This window comes from Aquila chrysaetos, chromosome 4 (assembly GCF_900496995.4).
Source record: "Aquila chrysaetos chrysaetos chromosome 4, bAquChr1.4, whole genome shotgun sequence".
Classification (NCBI taxonomy): domain Eukaryota; kingdom Metazoa; phylum Chordata; class Aves; order Accipitriformes; family Accipitridae; genus Aquila; species Aquila chrysaetos.
The window spans coordinates 44110033-44132421 of NC_044007.1; the positions used below are offsets into that span (position 1 = coordinate 44110033).

Here is a 22389-nt window from a genome sequence, read left to right on the forward strand (position 1 = left end):
CTTGTCTTCTAGGGTTTCAGTCAGCTGTTTGTTCATAAAGTATATATTCAAAGAACATAATATGACTTTTGCAGTTATTATCCTAAATGCCTGATATGACTTAATCCAGAATTTCAACGTGCTATCAGATCTTCTTGGAAAAAGATTGCTGATGACTTCCCAGTAATGCAGAGGCTGCCTTCTAATAAGCTATCAGCTAAAAGCTGGATATCCAGAATGCAACACATTACAGCACTTACAGAACTTACAAATATGTCATTGTGCAGAATAAGAAGTAATAATTCTTTAAAAAAAGTTCTGCTTTGACACAGACAAGTCACCTGTCTCTATTACAGGAATATGTAAAATTAGAGACACCAGTATGCTGATAAGAGTCATCTTCTCTTCCCATTTTTTTCCAGTGTGGCTGATCTGAAACATGCAATTCAAACAAAGTATAAGATTGCCATTCAGCACCAAGTACTGGTTGTCAATGGAGGAGAGTGCATGGCACCAGACAGAAGAGTGTGTAGTTACAGTGCTGGAACAGTAAGTGCATATTGCATTCTTTGCCTAAACTGTCATTTATAGGGGAAGAAAAAGATTTTTTACTAAGGGATTTATAAGTATTTTTCTGTAATGTACTGTTTGCTGGATTTCTTTGCTTTGAGAAACAGATGGTTATATATTAGCTTATACATGTAGATTTTAACATGTTCTTGACATGTTACCTGCATGATGAAATAATTGGTAATTGAACAGTATGTTGCCTTTACTCAGTGTTTGGTTTCATTTTCTTTTTGAGTGTAGGATACCAATCCAATTTTTTTATTCAACAAAGAAATGATCTTGTGTGAACGTCCACCAGCTATCCCCAAAACCACGTTTTCAGCAGAGAATGAGATGGAATTGAAAGTAGAAGAATCTCTCATGATGCCTGCAGTGTTTCATACGGTAGCATCACGGACACAACTTGCTGTGGTAAGTAAATTCTTACTGTACTTGCACACCAAAGGGAAATAACCTTTTTGTTATTTGCTTGATATAAATTGTGAAATAGTTTGTTCAAGACAGTAAGAATGGCATATTAGTGATGATGTATTCTTCAGAGCCTTTGTCTCAAAGTTTCAAGGTAAGAATTGAAATGTGCATGCTTCTTCAGCATGTTCAAAGCTTCTTTCAAAAGCGTATTGTAATACAGCTTTATGGATGCATATGTTTACAGCATTTGCAAAATAAAAGCAGTCTGGTTGCTTTGGACCCATGCCTTAATACTCTGCCTTATTTTCAGTGTTTTCAGTCTGCCTCAACCTGAAAACAGAAAAGTTACTGTGGAAACGTTGTTAACCCAAGTAGAAAATTAGCAGTGTAATTTCTAAAAGCACATTGCTAAGCTTCTGTTTTCATCTTATATATCTAAACAATTGGTGAGGAATTAATAAAACTAAGCTTTCTTCTCCTAAAATTCAGGTCTTTCATTCTTGAGTGCTGGCTTTTACTTGCATAGAATGCAAACTTTGTCAGAATTCCAATTTGATTACACCTGTATTATTTTGATAGGGGGAACTAGCTCCCTGCAACATGGTCAGTAAGATATCAAGTGTGCATGCAGTAGGAACAGCTTGAAGAGAGTGACACAATGCCTTCAGTAGCTGGACTGATTGCTTTTCTTAATGTTAGGAAATACTGCCCTCGTTTTCCTTTTCAAATTTTATACTTCAATGCATTAAATATTTTTCATGTCTCCAAAGATTATTATTTAAACTTCTGGCAGCTGGTAGTGGGGGAATGGTTATGTGTAGCACTTAGCACAAAACGAATAGTAATATGTTTTCAGCATGTTGTCTTGGTAGTAAAGTTTCTTAGTTTCAGTGAAGACTTTAATGTAGTCCAAAAGAATATTTAGCACTTTTAGTGGCTAGTTTTTAATACTATACAGCTGAATTCATAGAAAAGTACTAAGTCTTGCATATATAGCACAGGGTTTTTTGTTTTCCCCCTCAGTCTCCTGACCTGTCAGGAGGAGGAAAGTTAGCCTGAATAATCTGACCTTGACATACTTTCTGATTTAAGGCAAGGATTGAGTCCAGTAGGCTCTCTTCCTTTCTCCACCACCTGTTGACAGTTACTGCTGACTTAGTAAATAGGACCTTGAGTTATTAGGGATCTGTGAATCATATGACTGTCATACAGAGAAGAATGGATATCAATGCGAAGTCAGCTAGAAGTGGGAGGATTTCATCTATGTGCCTCGAAGAGTGTGAGGATTCTGGTTTTAGCAGCTGAAACTGAAAGTGCTTTAAAACCGTTTTTTGTGAGGTGTTAAGAGGATATTATAAAAGTCAGCAAGACTGATACCTGTTAAACGTTTAAAATTGATTTGATATGAAAGGGGGCTGTAGTAATTACTATGGTCTTTGTGTTTGTGCTTTACTTAGGGTAATGGAAGCAAAAGGTGGTGGTACCTAGTCTCACATTTCTCATTGATATTTTATCATCTTTCTTCATCCCATCTCTGATTTTGTGCTCTTGAAGATTCTCAATTTTTGTTTTAGTCTGGTGAAGTTAGTATACACTGATAGACCAGATTTAATTCCTCTGGAGTAAGCTTTTTATATTCCAGGAATTTTATAAAAATTACTCCTACTTAGACTTGAAAAGAATTATTAGTGCTATATTCTCTTCCGCCTTGATTCTGAAGGATGTATTACTATGCAGAGCAAGCAAGATTGTTGCAGTGTTTCTGCTTTTAAATTAATTATTTAGACCTTTACTGGCTTGTTCTGGTGGCAAGTCTTCTGTAAGGGAAGCCCATATTTCTGAAATACTCTTAAAAGTCTCTGCATGGAGTACAGCTTTTATTGGCCAACTGGAGCTATAATATTTAGCTAGTGACTGAAAAGTTTATGTAGAGAGTGTGATCCTGAGCTGATTTGCAAGAAGAAAATTAATCTTTCCATACTTGATGGCACTTAATATTATTATGGGATGGGGGGAGGAATTTAGTATTTAAAGGTCTTTAAACATGGATCCAGGTAGAATGGGGCTTTTATTTTTAGCCTGCAGATTTACCTTGAAAAAGATTATTCTGTTCCCCTCTTCTTCCAGTTCTTTCCTCCTTGTAAAAGGGCTACAATGATAGTAGAATCTTTTGTGAAAAACCTAGAAATTTATTTGAAGATTAAATAGGTGGTAATATTCTTAAATCTGATACACCTTTACACCCACAGTTAATTTTATCCAAGATTTTAAATCTTTCAAAACCATAGGCTCTGTGTTAGGCTGTGAAAATGCATTGGGTACTTCTTTGGGAGGTCGGGGGAATGACAACACCATCATGTATGGTGGGAGATTAGTAAATAGGCTATCGTGACTTTAGATGTACCAAGGTGTGAAAACTGTATAAAGGAGTATTGCAGTATTGTACTAAAGCAGTTTTTCATGATGCCTGCTTGAAGCATATTGAGCAGTGATTCAGAAGAAACTGAGGGAGGACTGAGGGAATGTGGTTAGAACATTAATCTTCTTCAAGGTTCACCATAAGTCTCTTGGCTGGGAGGAAGAGGGAACACGGGATATTAATCCTTCTTAAAATTGATTAAGATCTGGGGAGAGCTAGAAAGGCTCTAAACCTCTGTAGTTGTGAGACTGATGCATCCAAAGCCACACTGAGAGTACTGTACGGGAGACTTCCTGCAAAATGGGCATGAAAAATCTGCCTTAATGATCCAAGCTTTGTCTTTTTATTGATTTTAGAGAGACAGTAACCTGCTTTACCATAAAGGCAGAGTGACAGTACTTGATGGAGAGTTTTTGCCTGTTGTAATTATTTAGGGTAATTTAATTAATTAAATTTAATTAATATTTACTACTAATACACATACTAATATAGGATAAAAATGTTTTGTATTAGGAAAATAAAAGTTACAGTCTAAATCATTGCTCATGATAGAAAGCCTTACCTATTCTTGTCAAAAATAAGAAACAGTGATGTATAACTATATAAAAGTAGGGGAGAATATTTGATAGCTACCAGTTACTATTTAATTTGGTATCTCTTCTGCTGAGAGGATATGCAGTATGATTTTAAAATCAGACTTGATACGAAGTTGTAAACAGTATATGAAATGGTAAAAGTTGTTTAGAAGATGGCTGCTGAGTTACTGTGCAAGAGCTCTTGGTTATCTCTTATACCTCATGCCCTATGTCTACTTTAGTAATAGGCAAATTCAGTGTGTGGAAGATTATGAATATTTCAGGGTGTGAAGACTTTTATTTCTATCTTGCTTGTCCCTCATTTTAAGCCTGCCTGAAAAGTGTTGAATTTAATAAAATTTTTTGGCATCTGTGACTTAACTGTATACTACTTTGCAACTGTGATGTACAACTGTATGAAAGGTGTTTTTTTTTACCTTACCTTATTTTGAACCTTGTGGAGAAAGGTGGACAGATATTTCTGATGCACTTTCTGATGCATACTTTGTATATGGCCTTTAACGTTTTTCACAATAACAAGTAGTTCTAGATTCTCCTTTAACAGGTACTTTTATTAATCCATGCTTTTATTTCCTCTCCGTTGTTTTTTTGCCTGTCTAAAGCTGACCATTATTGATTTCAATTCTGCTTTTGCTTTCTGCATTTTTTTTGCCATAATTTTCAGATATCCTTAGTTACTATTCAGGGATAAACAAAAGTAATCTTTTAGTTCACAGTGGAGGCCCTGGCATTTTTCTAGCCATTTGTCCGTATATGTATAGGGTATAGGTATATGTAAAAACAGCGTTGTACTTTTTTTTTTATCCAATTGAAACTGATTTCATTAACTTATATGTAGCATTTTTTAGATTTTAATACCTCCTAACCAAAAATCATTGCTGTAGGAAACTTACTACTTCCTGTTTGGTTTTCCATGGTACTGTGATTATCATATCAAGATACCTCCATCTTTCTTTCTTTTTGCTTTCATGATTTTAACATCTATACAGATTTTCTTAAGTTCCTGTTGATTACCTGAGATCTCATTATGTAGAATCCACAGTATAAAAATTAGGTAGCTTTAAAGAAGCTATGTCTGTTACCTTAACTTGTTCCTTTACCAATTAAACTGAAAATCTTGCCATAGGTTTTGTCATATATGGCACAATGTATTTGTTTTATAAACTTTTATCAGATCCTTTTTGGTCAGTGTTTGTTGCTTTTACTGTCTGGCTTTTGAATCTCAGTTAAAGCAACTTGCTAAGCCTGTTTTCATTTTGTCTCAGTATACTAGTTTGCCTTTGACTAAAAACTTACCTTTGATATCTGTGCCTAAAGGGTTACAGCTTGCGTTTTTACAACTAGCCTGGTTTCCCACCTCTCTTCCAGTTCAGCAGTTTCGTCCTTGAGCTACAGTATGTGGATGATAAGGTCCACAGTGTTTGCAAAAAGTTACGTACACAGCAGCTTAGGAGAAGACAAGCTGTTCCCGGCACAGTGCATTGTGCAATAAACTACGTTGTATGAATCTTGTCTAATCTTGTGGTCTTTTAACACTACTGATTGAAATAATTTCTGGTAGCTTAGCCTTTAGGAAAGGTTTATTTATTTATTTAGTGATCTAGCTGAAGTTGCCATGTTATTTGTCCCAGAGGAAGGATATTGGAAACTTGGACTTTCTGTTAGTGGGTTTCACATTTCATGTGATACTGCTGCTAGCATCATCAAACTGTCAATTCCAGTCAGTTTTTCTTTGAGAAGTGGGAACGAGGATGAGAAAATGTGCGGTCATTTCATTTGGTTGCCTAAAACCATGGCTGTAGTCATAGTACCTAGATCATTCTTGGTTTAGTTCCAAACGCTTCATAATGCTTAAGCCAAGAAGTAGAGTCATGCTTCCTGAAAGCTGCGTATCTACTGTTTAGAGAAATGCTCTTTCGCTTCTAGAAAGCTGTTTTTGACACCCTCTGGAAGGAGTTACTTTAAAATTTTAATGTTCTTTAAGTCATTGTAATATTTGTAACAATTGTGTAGCTAAATTAATGCTATTCATTCTTTTTGGCTGATTTATTAGTCTAATAGGCGGACACGCTTCTAGCTCCTCGACAGAAGTCCAGACTTCTTTGTAACTTGGATTTAGTGATCAATCTTGTAATCTTTTAAAGTAATTGAGCTGGGTGGGGTTAAAATGGAGTAAGTTTTAGTTTACCCTAAGGTATACTAAAAGATCTACCCTATGATATACTAAAAGATACAGCATTTGTTTGGGTTGGCCTTTGTAACTAGAACTGCTAGATCAAGCTTTTAGAAAATTCACCAGGAGAAAAAGACTTGGGTGGCTTGGAATCAAGCTAGTAGAAGTTATCACTTACCTTGTACCATGGTTTGATTCCCTGGCTGTGGTGGTTTATGTCAGCTTCTCAGTATTTTTTTTTTGGTGGTAAATTCTGTCACTTCTCCAAGCCTGCTTTTAATGCCAGAGTGAAGAGCTAGTGAAAACAGTACTGAAGAAAGTTATTAAGCTATGACTTACAGAATAAATTATTCTGTATTATGCTGATGAAATAACATTTCTGCATATGTAATAAGTCATGAACTGTGTGGACAAGTGTCCAAAGGACGCATTCACCAAAAATGACCAATATTAAAGGAGAATGGAATAATCAGTTGTCTTAATGAAAAGAGAGAAATTGCCATGAAATATCAGTCTCCCTCAGTGAAGTTAACTGTTCTAATTACAGGCTTTAAAAGCTGAAATCTTGAAGTGGTTAATCTGGTATCTTTACTAAGTTTTAGCTGGAGGTATATGAGTTGGAGATAACGGTCTTGGTTACTAATTTTGGTAAGCAAGATAACGGTTACCTTTTGTGGAAGCGTTTATCTGCTGTTACAGTGTATGGGCGTGTGTAATTTCAAGGATCTTTTTTGTTGGCCTGAGGTTGATTTTTCAGGGTGACTGAAACCTATAAGGAGTCCTTTTTACAAGATTTCAGACACATGGCAATAGAGGACTTTGATGACTTGTTTCCTTTTACCACAGGGTTGTAGAGAATGGAAAGAACCCTGCATTTCCTGAGAACTTTTTTTCTTTAGAGGTAAGTCCAAAGCCCACTTAAGGGAGACCTTCCCTGGATTTTTTTCATTCAGATGAGCAGAATTACGACAGTAGGATGCAAAGACAAAGTCTTGAAATTGATGGGAAACACTTTACCAGTTAATTTCCATTTTAGATGAAATGTACTTTATTACTTCTGCTGATTTTGATTGAAACATACTAAACAGAAGTAATTATAATCAGAAGAATCACCTAAATTTAAGTTACGATGATCAAGGGAAATAATTCAAGTAAACATTCAGTTAAAGCACCCAGCCAAAGATAAAAATCTTTCTGGTGGGCCTGTGAATTTCTTGACAAATTAGGAAGTGAAGATGCCTTTTTTACTCTTCAACATAACAGCAAGTTGAGATTAGCCTGGGTTTGTCTAATATTGTACTGGTAGTGGTGATTCTTGAGGTCCACATTCCAGTGGTATGGTGAAGCTGTCAGTGTTCTAGGTATGCTGGTATGGCTGATTAAGATGGACATAGCTCTACAAGGCAACTGCAAGTTAATTTTTGTGTGCTGTGAACCGTTGGGTGTCTGCCAATTACCCTTGAGTGGATCTGTGAAAAATCAATGACAAAAGCAAGCCTGTTGTTAGGCAGGCTTCATTTTCTGTGCTGGAGCTGGCAACTTTACAGAGAAGTGTTAGAACATATGTTGGATTGCAGGCCTTTATTTATATGCCTGACATAATTCAGGTTTTAGACTTTATTCATTTAGCAGAGAGGTGCTTAATTGTTTTCTGCATACAGACATACTGGTTATATGAAATAGATCGGTCTTGAACCTTCTAAAGTAGCCTGAGGAGGTCTTCCCAGAAACGTCTGTGGAGATGGTAGGAAGCACAAGCCAAATCACTTGAAGATGTATTTCAGTGGTGATGGAATGATAAGAAAGATATATCTGTGTAGTTTTTAATTTCTTAACTACATTTAAGCTATGTAGATACTCCAAAGGAAGCAAGAAGTTTCACCACTTCATTTTCTTGCTGCACACCCTCACATTTTGAAAGCAGGGTTGTAGAATTGACTGAAACAGCGTGTTATTCTTGACCCTTCCATGCAACAATAAAAAATGGTTTAACATAATGTTCTTGTTCCCTGCACTGGTATCTGTTTAGTATCGTCTAAGACTGAAACAGTTCTGATTAGGTAGACAAACAGTTACTGTATGTGGTTTGAACTTTGTTAGAACCATCTACTTGGACCCCCTTGAATTCAGAGTAATATTCTTTACTATTTGAATGTAATGAGCTTATTTCATGATACCACCTAAGGAACCAGCATCAAAAGCAGTACTGTTTTCCTGCGGACTCTTAATTGTATTCAAGTTCATCCATGCAGACAAGAATTCTACTGCTTGCCCCCCACCACCCAGAGAGAATTTCTTTGACGCTTGGGATACACATGTAAAAATAACTTTGGGAGGATGATAATATGGAATGCTGTTGTAACATCTTGCATATGTGCCCTTAAACAGTCATGTCTCTGTTTAGTTGTACAATTTGACTTGTAGTGTATTAGCTTACAGGTAACTTTGAAAACATGTTATTTGAAAGAAACTTAGCTGTGTTTTCAGGCTAATGAATTTTGAGCTCAATGTTAATTCAGTTTGAGCTCTAAATAGTTCAGGAAAAATCTTTTGTCTCTCCTTATTGTATTTATGATTGCTTTCATAAGGGGATATTTTGTTTTAATGTCTGCATCTCCTGTGTATACAACAAGGAGCTGCAGGTCATCTGATAATGAATATCTGGTTGAATACTTAGACAGCACTGGGGTGTTTTTATATAGCAGTTCCTTTGGGCATGTCTCATGACAGATCCTGACACTTATTAGAATGCCCTTCTGTTACATGGTTTCTAAAAAATAAAGAAATGTTAATTTGCCACTCTGGGAAATACTCTTGTTTACTCTCACTTTTTTAGGAGTCAGACTGCTGGGACAAGCTTCTGATTTGGTTAAATTTGGGTAAATTGCCACAGGTTAGACTCCTAGATATAGAGTGTCAGTGCTGGTCATCAGTAGTGTAACAAGTGATCTCAACTGTAATTCCCGCCCCCCCCCCCCCCCCCCCCCCCCTAAAATTTGGTAACTTGTGACTTCTGCTTTGTGTTTCATAGAATCATAGAATGGTTTGGGTTGGAAGGGACCTTAAAGGTCATCTCATTCCACCCCCCCCCTGCCATGGGCAGGGACATCTTCCGCTAGACCAAGTTGCTTAAAGCCTCGTCCAACCTGTACTTGAACACTTCCAAGGATGGGGCATCCACAACCTCTCTGGGCAACCTGTTCCAGTGCCTCACCACCCTCACAGTGAAGAACTTCCTCCTTATGTCTAAGCTAAATCTCCCCTCTTTCAGTTTAAAGCCCTTACCCCTTGTCCTATCACTACATGCACTTGTAAAAAGTCCTCTCCAGCTTTCTTGTAGGCCCCTTTAGGTACTGGAAGGCTGCTGTAAGGTCTTCCTGGAGCCTTGTCTTCTCCAGGCTGAACAACCCCAACTCTCTCAGCCTGTCTTCATAGGAGAGGTGCTTCAGCCCCATTTTGAAAGTGTTTTGCTGAGGAAGCAACCTTGTTAAAACTAAAATCTTAAATTGACAATGCTTAGGTTCTCAGTGGAGCATCAAGAATAACATATAATAAAGCTTCATAGGACAACTCCAACTTGTAACTTTTTCCTTCCATTGTAAACACAATAAATAGATCCAGCTAAAAAAGCAAACATTGGCCACTAATTAAGAGTATGTCTCAGGGCAGAAAATCTGGTCAGATTAAGCCTAGTATATACATTTCTTTATTGCACATTAGAGCTGTGGTATGCTAAGTGAGTTTGTCCAAGGGAAGATAGAACTAACAAAAGCCTCTACCCAGAGCTTTTAAATAAATATTTTTTTTTTTTTTTTGGAGGTGGGAGAAGTCCAGTCTTTATTTTCCCTGGTAAATTGTGATACTCACTTGAAGGAACTGCATTAAAAGACTTTATGATCAGTTTTGATTTTGTAGATGGCTTATATTGTTTTAGTCTTCAAACTAATGTGTTGTTCTGCATATGCTCTCACTTCTGGAATTATTGCCAGTTGGTTGGAGGGAGGTTGACTTTGGGAGGAGAATAGTGTTTGTGAGTTGAAAGTAAAATGCTTGTGTACATTCCCAGGAAATACATTAGAACAGAGTGGGGACATTCACTTACCTTTTCAGCCTAATATTTTTGATGTGTTTTTTTAGTATACCTTCGGGTAAAACAGCCTGTTCTTTGTGTTCTTAATATGATCATTTAAGAAGCAGTAGTTCTGCTTTTTTATATGCTGTGGAATTTGCCTTTGAATAACTTGTATACAAAGTGAATTTAAGAATATAATAAAAAATTGATCAAGTTGTCAATATTGCATTAGTCAGCTTATGTGAATTTAAATTGTATGCACAAACTGGAAATAGTCTGAAGAAAATGACTTGCAGATTTTGGCGCTATCTGGATGCTGTCCCAGTTGTGTTATTGGGTGATTTTGACTTTGGAAGTGAGAGCTCATGCAGCACATAAAATAACTGTTCTTTTCAAACTGGAAATCCTTACTCTCATTTGCACAGAAAGTGACCAAAGTTCGGAAAACAAGAAGACAAATACCATCTTTACTACAAAGTGATAGAAATTTGTAATAGCTTTTGATTTCCTTGGAGTTGCATAATGTTTGTATATTCATTGTTCATCTGCTGATAGCTTAGCTACCAGTGATTTGAAGGACAGTGGAATTTTGTCATGCTGCTTGAGACAAGGCTTGGACTTTTTTTTTTTTTTTTAAAGAGGAGGGTGTTCATAACTTTCAGGTTTTGTCAATATTAATTCTGAAATGTTTGGATGAAATGCTCTGCATTTTTGTGGTTTATTTCTAGAAGATAAGTGTTGTTGGGCTCTAAATTTTTTTGTGTATGCATATGTGCTGCTAACCATGTGTTCAGCAGCAAATGCATTCTGAAATATACTGATGTGTTGGGTTTTTAACACTGCTTTCTCACTGTATTTGCATAACTTGTTTTTCCATGCATGGTTTTCTCACAAGTACTATAGCAGAGGACAGTTATGTGTTCAGTCCTAGTTTAACAGTATGCTTAACCTGCAAAAAGTAGTAAGATTTTCTTTCTTGGAGGATAGGTAGATATTAGAACCCAACATACAAGTATGCTCAGGAGAATATTTTCTGTGTAGTATGTTATTGATAAAGTATTGAGCTGAAGGATTTATTGTATGACTTTTGTTTTACTTCCTTGTACTGGTGTTTAAGTAGCAGGCCTTTTGAGGGGAACAGGCTGTTTTCTTAAATTGGTAAACTTAACTAGTAGGAAGAGTAACTATTTTAAAAGTTTGGAATTGAATATAATAGGCATTGCTGTTAACGCACTTTTAGTAAGATATGGTACTTGCCATGTGTAGGTCTCTTCACTCTGTCAGGTTGGGTGGTAATTAAATTCTTACCTTAAGGCAGCAAAATGCCTTTGTGTCATCTAGTTCTTTAACAGAAAAGCTTCCACGTTTGTTTGCATATACAATGTTTCAGGGTGTGTTTTAGAGTTTTGTGGACACTCTGCACTGCTTCTCATCATGTTGCATCTGGTTTATTAATCAGTGGAAGACTTCAATTAATTATCTGCCTTGCTGTTTTCCTCATGCATCTCTTCTTGCACCTGATGCACCTGTGCTTCTGCTGACTGATCCTGCAGTTCATTGTCTTGTTCTGAGCTTCTGCTTGGCTCATCAATACTCTCCTCCTTAATGGACCTTGTTTGCCAGCTCCTATCAGATTAGTACAAGCATTATTATTCATGTATGTGTGCACTGAATATTTTCTATTAGCAGCATTTAATTAATATTATAAGGGGTTTTTTGCAACTGCAACTTTCACCTGCCTGTTTTGAAGATATTTCTCAGTAAATAGTCTATACATTTTTTTTGTCATCTAATTAAATTTTTTATTTAGAATAAAGGAAGTTTTGTTATTTTTAATGAAGTTTTAAGGTGTACAACCTTCTAGCTATGTAAAATTAACACTTTTTTTTGTAAATGTCTAATGTTTTCTAAATGTCTCACTTTAATGTTTTATACAGTTACTACAATAATAACCTGAAGTGATTTGGATTTTGTTGGAATTTTTTTTTTTTTGTAGGAAATGTATGAGGTTGCCAAGAAACTTTGCTCCTTTTGTGAAGGTCTTGTACATGATGAACATCTTCAGCATCAAGGCTGGGCTGCCATAATGGCCAACTTGGAAGATTGTACATACTCTTACCAAAAGCTACTTTTCAAGTTTGAAAATGTATATTCAAGCTATTTGCAGTCCATAGATGATATCAAGTTGAAACTTACACAGTAGGTTTGCCATTAAATTCAGCCTCAACCGCCAAAGTTGTATATTTTAAACTTATTTTTTTGAGTGTTCTATGTTTGGTGCCAGTTCTAATTAATCAAGCATGTATTTGTTTGATTGTGTCACGGAGAACATTCTTTCTGTTCTACGCTAGTTGTTTTTTTAACTGACTTTTTTTCCTTGTATTCATCAGCACACAGAAACCTGTATTGAATTAGGTGGAAGATATGCTTGTTAATGAACAGCTGTTTAAGAGCTGGAGTCCTTCCAAATGTGCACTAGAAATAGCTAGATAATAAATTCAGACATTAATGAACATTTTTAAATACATATCTGCACTTTTGAATTAATTGCTTTTTAATACACTTGAGCAGATGTTAAGAATGATGATCTGTGTTGAAAGTATGAAGTCATAACACAAATTTTGGGTGCATATGTATACCTTTGGGGGGGGTGTGTGTACGTATGTGTGTGTATACTTGTATCCCGCAAACTCTGGATGTTACTCCAAGGAAAATATTTGACATCCTTCTGGATGTTATAGTATTATGGTATTTCTCTGAGTACTTTGCCTAATAGAATGTAAGTGGATGTTGGCTACTTAAAGAAATAAAGCATAAATATGTTTTACCTTTATTAAAAAAAAAAACAACAAAACTTGAACTTCATACCTTTTACCAAACATATAGAAACTATTCAAACTCTGCAAAAGTAGTCAGCCAGAGAACACTCAATCTTTGCTAATAAGCACTGGTATCCCAGATTGGAATATAAAAGTCCCAGTTGTGTGTTTAAGAAAAAAAAAAAAAAAAAGAAAATGGCATGTCAGTTCATCAAACTGTCCTTTTTTTCACTGCATTATAAACACAAGCTTACTTGGAAGTTTAGAAGAGTTCATATTCAGCAGGGGAAGAAAGCAAAAATTGTAACTTTTTTAGCAGTCCTTCCATGATGTTGATATTGAACGCAGTATTTTGAAAGGGTAGTTACCAAATTCGTTTTGGAATCTGCTTCAATTCTGAAATAAATAATACTTTATATTATGGGTGGTTTGTATCTTAAGTTTTTATGTCATATTGGTATTGGTTTCTAGCTACTGATGGTTTTTTCTTTTCACCCTTTTTAAAAAAGCTTGGGTTCTGCTGTTTCTATCATGGCCAAGATACCACTGCTGGAGTGCCTAACGAGACATAGTTACAGAGAGTGTTTAGGAAGACTGGATTCTTCAGCTGAGCATGGAGGGGCAGAAAGCGAAGAAACTGAGGATGGGAAATCTGCTGAATTGGTGCTTTATTCTGATATATCTAAAATGAATAATAAATCAATGTTAGCCTCATTTTGCAAGTCAGTTGAACATTCAGCTTTGGAAGGCACAGGTCCTGAAAATGTAAAAGATGATAAGGAAACTGGTCAAAATGCTACTGTCCAGGACATTGAAACAGCAGTAGAATTGAAAGATGATGATCAGCCTTCCTTCAATGTGTCTTTATTAGACTGGATAAATGTTCAAGATAGACCTAATGATGTTGAGTCGCTGGTCAGAAAATGTTTTGATTCTATGAGCAGGGTAAGTTAACAAGTTTTTAAAAATCAAAGTATATTGCATTGAATAGTGCTTTTTATTTTCCAGATGCTGGTGCTTTTGAAGTGACTTTGTAACTTGTTTCTCAGATAACTTTCTGAATGGAGAGCAAAGCAGAGACTAGGGGAGGGTGAGGGTGTAGGAAGTATTTTAAGAGTTCTTGAGTGTTAGGAATTTGACCTTAAGGAAAATGTATAGTTTCACAATTAATGCTTGTTATCTTGCTGGTTTCTCAAAGAGCAATTCCTGTTGGAAAGCCAGTAGCTTCTTGTACGTGTAACCAAAGTGACTTTACTGCTATTCTTTCTTTGCCTTTTTCACAGAAATTATGCTTATAATGAAAGTAAAGATTTTCCTGGACCAAAGTTAATGTTCTTTGTGTTAAAAATATTGAAGCCTTTATTAAAATATAGGACAATTCATGTGGTTAATTGTGATAAATTTACATAATATATTTATGCATTCCTTACTAACTGATACAGATGTGCTCAGAAGAGCCCAACATGCCAGTTTGTATTTCTGCTGCTGGTAGAATAAAAAATTGCTCACTATCTTTACTTTCCAAATGATTATTTTAACCAGTGAGCATTATAGCCTTTTAAAATCCTTTTGCCTAGAGATTTCCTTAGATATTTCCTTCCTTGTTTGCTTTCACTGTAACTTGTATTTCTTACATTGTCTAGCCTTTTTTGCATATGTGTAACTTTATACTGTTACAACTCAATATACCTTGAACAAAGAAAACAATTTCTATTGTCTTTGACACTTTATTTCCTCCATAAGGTAGGATTGGAAGACTCAGTTATGTCTAAACCCCATCTCTTGTAGGGAACATTGAGGCAGTCAGTTCTGTACATGGATTTTTCGATTCTGTCTTAAAAGTAGTTGGAGGATTGGGCTTAATATTAAGGGCTGCTTAAGATTTTGAGCTGTCTAAACTTTAGTAGTACAAAAAAGGCTAAGAGAAAGATTGGACTTTACAAGTTTTTTTTTCTTTAGCAAAAACAGTATTCAATTTTGTGTGTGAAAGACTTGCTGATTGCTGAAGTTTGAGACAATCTTCTGTCCTGTTTGTTCAGTAATGCTTCAAGGTGCTTTCTACTAGTTTAAAACAACAGTAATAAGACCCAGTAGTTCGGTTGCAAGAGAATAAATTCACTTTCTACATAATATTAACAGGGCGCAAATGTAATGTGTCTTAAAAATCAGTATTTTAAGAGACAGACATTAAACAGTTGCTTCCAAATAAATTGTAGTGATACTGAAGTTACAAAAATGAAAGAAATAACCACTTTAGTTAAATACTTCTTGTACCTTTTTTGATCAGCTTGTAGTCTTATCTGACATATATCATGTGTTTTAGAGAGGCTGTCTTGTACTTGTGAGCTTTTCTGTCCTTGCCTTATCTAAGACTAGTCAGAAATCCTTTGTTTCAACTATTGTAATTGTTTTGTATCTTAAGCTGATTTTTGTAGGGAAAAAATGTGATTGCTCTTGCAAAAATGAAGTTTCTTTTTTTTTTCCTTGGCATAAGCAGAATTGGCAGGTAGGGAAAATGCTTTAGTCGGACTATTCTGGCCGCCACCAGAACAACTGTGATTGATAAATTTTGATCTATTTTGGTTCACAAAAACCCCAAAGCTTTGAAGTAATGTGCTAGTTCCTAGTTTTCATTAGGAAAACGTTAATTTAATCTATTTCAATAGCGGCACAGACAAAGGATTGAATCTTTGCCTACCATTGATTTTGGAATGTTTGAAAACAGAGTTGTCCTGTAGTTGAAAAGAAAATACTAAGTAAATATCTTGCAACACAATTGTTCTTTCAGTATTTACTTGGGATGACACTTTAACATAGCAAGCTAGAATAAAATGGCACTAATTTTTTTTTTTTGTTGTTTTTCCTGCATTCTCCCCATGCCCTTTCCTTCTTGGAAATATGAACCATACAAATGGTTTGTGATTGCAATTCTTCTTTGAAACTCTGAATTCAGGTAAGATTTTCATGAAAGTGTAATGTATCAGAGTATGAGCTTTATGTTTTTGATACTGGTAGGCTTGGCAGAACTGGTGTGTTGCACAGAGTGCTGCTAGGTATCTGGTTCTTCTAGCCTCTAGGTGTTTCTAAAAAACAATGCTTCTAACTGCAGAAACCTAGGTTATAGTAAAAGCAGCGGGTAAGTAGGAGCTAACCAGATATTTCTGTTAAGTGCTGTCATAGCCACTTAAATAAAAGGCTAGAAAAGGAAGAGGCTTTTAAAGGTGAGGAGAGCAATATCATCTACAGTGAAAGTAGAGCTGAGTGCTACAGATGCAATTAGGTCAAAGAGGGGTTAAACAGAATGGATGGAAGAAATAAATTACAGGGTGGAATGAGAGGAATAGACATTCTTGGTAAAAAGAGATAAAACACAATTAGTTTATGAAGGTAAAAATAAAAAAAACCACCATATTGTTCTTTAGTATTTTGTCTGTTAGGAAACTGTTCTGGGTTTTGCAGTGGAGTAATTCAGGATGCCACAGGCAAGTAATCCTGAATAGGATGGCAATGAAGATGATCATATAAAAACAATCTGGTTTAATCCCACAGACTATTTTTATTACTGGTTCTCGAAGATGGACAACTCACTTGAGAAAGACCAAGATTCATAAGACCACTTATAACATACTAAAAATTTGTCTTTGCTGTTTTCAGAGAACTTTGACCTATTTTGTCACATTAATAACATTAATTATTTATTCTGAAAAATTCTGGGATAATTACCAGTTTTTCATACTTCCCTTTGTGGTCTTTGTTTGGTTTGGGTTGGTTGGTTTGTTTGTTTGAAGAGAATGAAAGACCTGTTCTTTGTAGTTGCTCCTTAATTTGTAATGCTTTTCCTCTTCAGATTCCTTTCTCTATACCCCAGAAGGGTGTTTCCAGAATGAAAAAGTGGCTGTGTGTGAAAGCTCTTATACAATTAAATAACAAATTAAGGGGAAAATAGTACTTTTATTTATGTTAATATTGAGTCATGTAATTGCATTTTTGCATTTATAATTGCAATTTTTGAGGGTTAATTTGTGTGCTCTGTAAGTGGCATAAACCCTGCATGTTGATGAAAGAAGCCAGTGCTGTGACAGCTAGTATGATCTCATAGGATAGTGTCCTTTTCATTAGATTCTCATGTAGTAGATGGCATACTGTGACCATTTTGGATAAATTTGGGCAAGCTTGTTCATATTCTGCTAACACCTCATGTTCCTAACTAATGAATTCCAGGTTTAGACTAAACTCAGTTCTGTGTAAGCTATTGCAGTTAGCTATGTTGTTTTTAGAACTAAGGAAATAAAGACTCTCATTAATTTCACTACTCTGAAGGGCCACCCTTAATATCTGTGGACATTGTTAACCTATTTGTTTCAAACACTTTTTTTCTGGATAATGGCCTGTGAAGAAATATGATTAAACAATTTAAAAAATGTGTTTTTATTAGGAGAAAGATTAGCAAGAAGTATTACAAATGTATGATTTACTTGTTTTCCAGTTACTTACAACTGATCTGCTTGTCTAAGGAATCAATTAAAACATTCATTTAGTGCGAAAAGGCTAATGGGTCTTGCAGCTTTTTCCCATCACCCTCCCTACTGCACTTTCCACTGAGTCACATTCATCACTTGTTTTGAATGTAGCTGTGTGGACTCTCTTCCAGGGTAGACTGTGTCCATTAGCTTTAAACTGCCTCTTCCCCCTGCACCCTGCCTTGCCTCCTCAACTAATGTCCCTTCCCCTTGTAAGGACCCTGATTTCTATGATGGCCTGGTTGGAATACTTCAAAGAAATTCATGCTGTGATATAAAATCCACAGACTCATTAACTTTCTGAAGCAGATGACAGATGTACGCACACATTAGATTTAAAAAAAAAAAAAAAAAAAAAGAAAGAAAAGTATTAAGGTTATAAGAACTCATTTAGGTAGCTTACATCACCTTACTGCTAATAATTTTTTTTTTTTTTTTTTTTTTAAGCTTGATCCAAGGATCATCCAACCCTTTCTGGCAGAATGTCGCCAAACTATCGCCAAACTAGATAATCAGAACATGAAGGCTATTAAAGGCCTTGAGGATAGGCTGTATGCATTGGACCAGATGATAGCAAGCTGCAGCAGACTGGTGAATGAACAGAAAGAACTTGCTCAGGTAATACACGTTTGTGTGTGCAACTTTGGAAGATGGTAGATTTTTGGTATGTGCCTGCTGTTAAAGATTACAGTGAAACAATTCCAGGTCTTAATGCAAGATAGTTTTCAGTATACCATGCTGGAGATGCTCAAAAAGGTGCTATATTCTAATAATTTGACACTTAAATATTAGTTTTTTTATATCTTGTGGACATGTTTTCAGCTCGTAACTCCAATGACCACATTAATTTAAATACTTTTTTTAAAATATCAAACTAGTTAAAAATGCAACAGTGGGTGGTAGACAGCACTGGAACTTAAATATAGGGCTTATATAAATGTCCCTTCACCTATATTGGAGAAAAAGTCACTCTACAAAATAAAAGTCTTACTTAAAATATCCTAGACTTTCATGCACTAGGAACATGCAGAGCTGTAGTTCACTGCAACTTTGTCAACTGCATATTAAGCTGTATACTTTCATAGCTAAAGTATTTCTGTCAACATTCTCTTGGTTATAATTTGGAAAAATGTTTTTAATTCCAATTCAGCCAATCAGCATTCTCGTAAAAGCACCAGTGTAAAACTGCTGGCTTCTGAGATATGTCAGTATATGGTATTGTTCCTGGAATAGAATACATCTAGTTTATTTTCTTTTTAAAAGTTAGGTTTTTTCCTGGATGAGTAAGAATTAGAATATGGTGAAATTTAACAGCTTTGAAAATACCTTTAAAGGTGTGTCTTGTTGTGTAAAGGTGTATCTTGTTAAATCTAGTGAATGGTTTACAAACAGGTCGTGCTGTATTAGTGTAACATTTTGCACATTAATGTAGAAAGCTGCTAATAAAAATAGGATCTGATGAAGATGTCTATAAACTTTGTAGATATTTATTTTAAATCTTATTTGAAAATAGATGTGGCTTAAATATTATCTTAGTATCTGCCTGTACACATCTTTGTCAAATCTGTCTGAATTCTACCTGGTTTACAGCTACATGTAAGAGCAGACAACTTTTTGCCAATGGTAGACCATCAAAGACAGCCTGTAGTTTGCAGTTGCTCATATGCTGGAGACCAGTATGCTGTGAATTGATTCATCTTTGCTAGTTCATCCGGTCTCATTAAATGGAAGACAGAAGTGGAAAAAAACCTCAATAATAGAAAGGGAAAACGGTACATGAAATTGGCATCATGCCCAGGTGGCATGTCCTGAACACTTCCTGTCACACCAACTAATTCATTGGTTTGTTCTTAGTATGTTGTCGTCTTCTGACCTTTGACTAGATCCAGAGTCAAACAAATACAACCAGACTGTTGGCGAGCTGCTCCACTGTCCTTTTATCCTTTCTCTTGGTAAGGTTACTTAGCTCATGTGCCACTCCATGCAGTTAGCTTTTCTTGTTCTAAGGGGGCATGTTGTTTTATTTTCTTGAGCTGAAAAGGGGAGTTATGACCCTGCTGCATTATATACTTCAGGAGTTAGAAAACTTGGGGACCTTCAGGTTTGAGTTGTGGAGGAATTTTCTGTTTCTATAAATATATTTCTATAAATAGTAAAACAGCTAGAAAATCAGAACTTCAGTTGGAGATATGGAATAAGAGATAAGTAGGTTAAATTTAATTTGAAGGGAAGTACTGAGTCCTTGGTAACTTGTCACTCAACGATACAGGATCAGGGAATAGGTAATGTGCGTAGTGGTTGATCACCAAGCTCGTAGTGAGAAGAGAGACTAGTGTGTCTGCATGAGACTGTCATTTGAAGTGATAAGAAATTTAATTAAAGACTATTTTAAATGTAATATATATAGCTTCTGTTTTGTTTTTTTTTAAACGTTACAGTGCCATATCAAAGCTTCTTTATTAAATACAGTTTCTGTGAAGGGCTTCAGTTAACTTTATACCTAAGATTGTCCTTTAATGCCTTGTTTGCAACTGAAAGTATGTTAAAATCTCTATGCAGTCATAATCTGATGTTCAAATTTTCACCATTACATCAGAGCTGGGACCGTGAAGAAGGTCATGAGTTTCTTATTTCTGCTTGCACATTTGTATATTATTAGTAGAAGTAAGTGAACAATGTTGCCTCCCTGTCTTGGGGTGGTTAGAGCCCTGTTTTGAGGAGCTGAGAACTGGGCTGACAGTCACATAGGGCCCAGGCTTCCCACTGGATCTTTTGGCTGGTATATAAAGGTGGGTGCTACCAGTACTTCTGTAAGTTTGCGCTTAATCTCAGTCTTGCAGTGTTTGTATTGTAGGCCAGTGCTAAATCCAAGGGCATTTACCATGATGGAAAAGCTACTCTTCCATCCCTACACTTGGTTGCCCAATGCAGTGAGTGGTGGTTTTACCTATGTTTTCCCTCTTCATTTGCATGAAGAGCCTACCTCAAGTTTACCAATTCCACTTTTGAGTGAGATGCCTAAAAGTCAGTTGGAAAGATACCTTGTCCCCCTGTTTAATTGCTACTGTAAATTTAGAATTTGTACTTTTTGAAGGCTTGTCAGAGACTTTAACTTTCTAATCTTCATCATCATCTTTTCTTTGTATAAATTGTCTATTCCTTTACTTATGATATAGAGTTTTTTAAGAACAGTCAAATAGAATGTGATAGTGTGTTTAGTTTTTTGTTGTTTGTTTTTAAGCTTCAGTTAATTAAATGTTTGTGGTTAAACAAGTGATTAAGTGTACTACCAGATGCTTTTATTCCTTGATTTTTATAATTGAGCCTTAGGAATTATTTTCATACCAGTTTTAGCAGTTGTTTGGATAGTGTTTGGAAAAAATTAGACGCTTGTAAGATATTAGAGCTGTTATCATGTGACTCATTCAAATGATAGTCTGCATAGATATCTAAGAAGAATGGCAAGGCACAAGGGTTTAATTACATTTAAAAATATAGATGAGGACTTGTGAGCACTACCTTCAAAAGTACACAATTTGTATGATAACTGTTAATATTTGGTGTTATCTGAAAAAAAACCCTCATACAATTTTCCTTTACATCCCACCTTCCAGCAGTGAACTGTTTCTGTTCATAAAGTGGAGGTACTTTATAGAACAAGAATAAGGAACATCTCAACGGTAATCCCATTGGCAGTATTTGTACTGGAAGCTGTAGGCTTATTTTCCCCCGGCCAGAAAAAGCTGATGTTCTATCCAGAATTTGAGTTGACTTTCTACTCCAACCTCAGTTTCATTACTAAAATTCAAACCAAACTTATCCTATGGAACACAGTCATCTGCTGTTAGGCGGCCTCATGGCTCAGTTAATTTGCTTGTTCCTGACTTAAGATTTCTTTTGCTTCCAATCAGCCTTTTCAATTAACTACCATTAAACAGTTTAAATTTACATCCCGAGTTCTGTAGTTGAATAGTTGATCTCTAGCCCCTGACGTTTAATATGGAAGGCTGCTTTGTTAAATTAAAAAACTATTTTTTTTTGTGTGTGGAAGCTGTGATTTGTAACATGAGCATATAGAATTGTGGTCAGTAGGTGGCATTATGTAATAAGAGTATGCCTCTAGAAAATTTGGAGCCTCTCTAATCTTTCAGTGTGATTCTGCCCAATAGCTTATCCTTTCCAATATATTTTTGTGTTTGATTTTACTTTTTTTTAGTTTCCCTATGCCCTGGTTTTGGCTGGGATAGAGTTAATTTTCTTTCTAGTAGCTGGTATAGTGTTATGTCTTGGATTCAGTATGAGAAGAATGTTGGTAACACACTGATGTTTTCAGTTGTCACTAAGTAGTGTTTATACTAAGTCAAGGATTTTTCAGCTTCTCATGCCCAGCCAGCAGGAAGGCTGGAGGGGCACAAGAAGTTGGGAGGGGACACAGCCAGGGCAGCTGACCCAAACTGGCCAAAGGGATATTGCATACCATGTGACGTCATGCCTAGTATATAAACTGGGGGGAGTTGGCAGGGGCGGATCACTGCTCGGGAGCGAACTGGGCATTGGTTGGTGAGTGGTGAGCAATTGCATTGTGCATAACTTGTTTTATATATTCCAATTCTTTCATTGTTATTATTATCATTATTATTATTATTATTATGTTCGTTATTATTTTTTCTTTTCTGTCCTATTAAATTGTTCTTATATCAACCCACGAGTTTTACTTTTTTTTTTCCCCGAGTGAGCAGCTATGTGGTGCTTAGTTGCTGGTTGGGGTTAAACTATGACACCCTATTAGTAGTGTAGCTTTTCAAAACATTTTGTTATATCCAAATGCAT

The 22389-nt window shown here is 35.8% G+C and overlaps 1 protein-coding gene across 6 annotated transcripts in view; it reads left to right on the forward strand.

Annotated features, from left to right (window-relative positions):
* The window catches only part of RB1CC1 (RB1 inducible coiled-coil 1), an 81439-nt gene that overhangs the window by 18410 nt on the left and 40640 nt on the right, over positions 1 to 22389 (forward strand). For 5 of the 6 annotated variants that reach the window (XM_030011133.2, XM_030011136.2, XM_030011131.2 and 2 more), the window contains 5 exons: positions 402 to 528; positions 790 to 960; positions 12217 to 12419; positions 13549 to 13984; positions 18007 to 18177. In XM_030011133.2, coding sequence (XP_029866993.1) covers positions 402 to 528; positions 790 to 960; positions 12217 to 12419; positions 13549 to 13984; positions 18007 to 18177 — 1108 coding nt within the window. Of the gene's footprint in view, positions 1 to 401; positions 529 to 789; positions 961 to 6994; positions 7050 to 12216; positions 12420 to 13548; positions 13985 to 18006; positions 18178 to 22389 lie in introns of those variants that run through there. The other variant, XM_030011139.2, reaches the window with a different exon arrangement.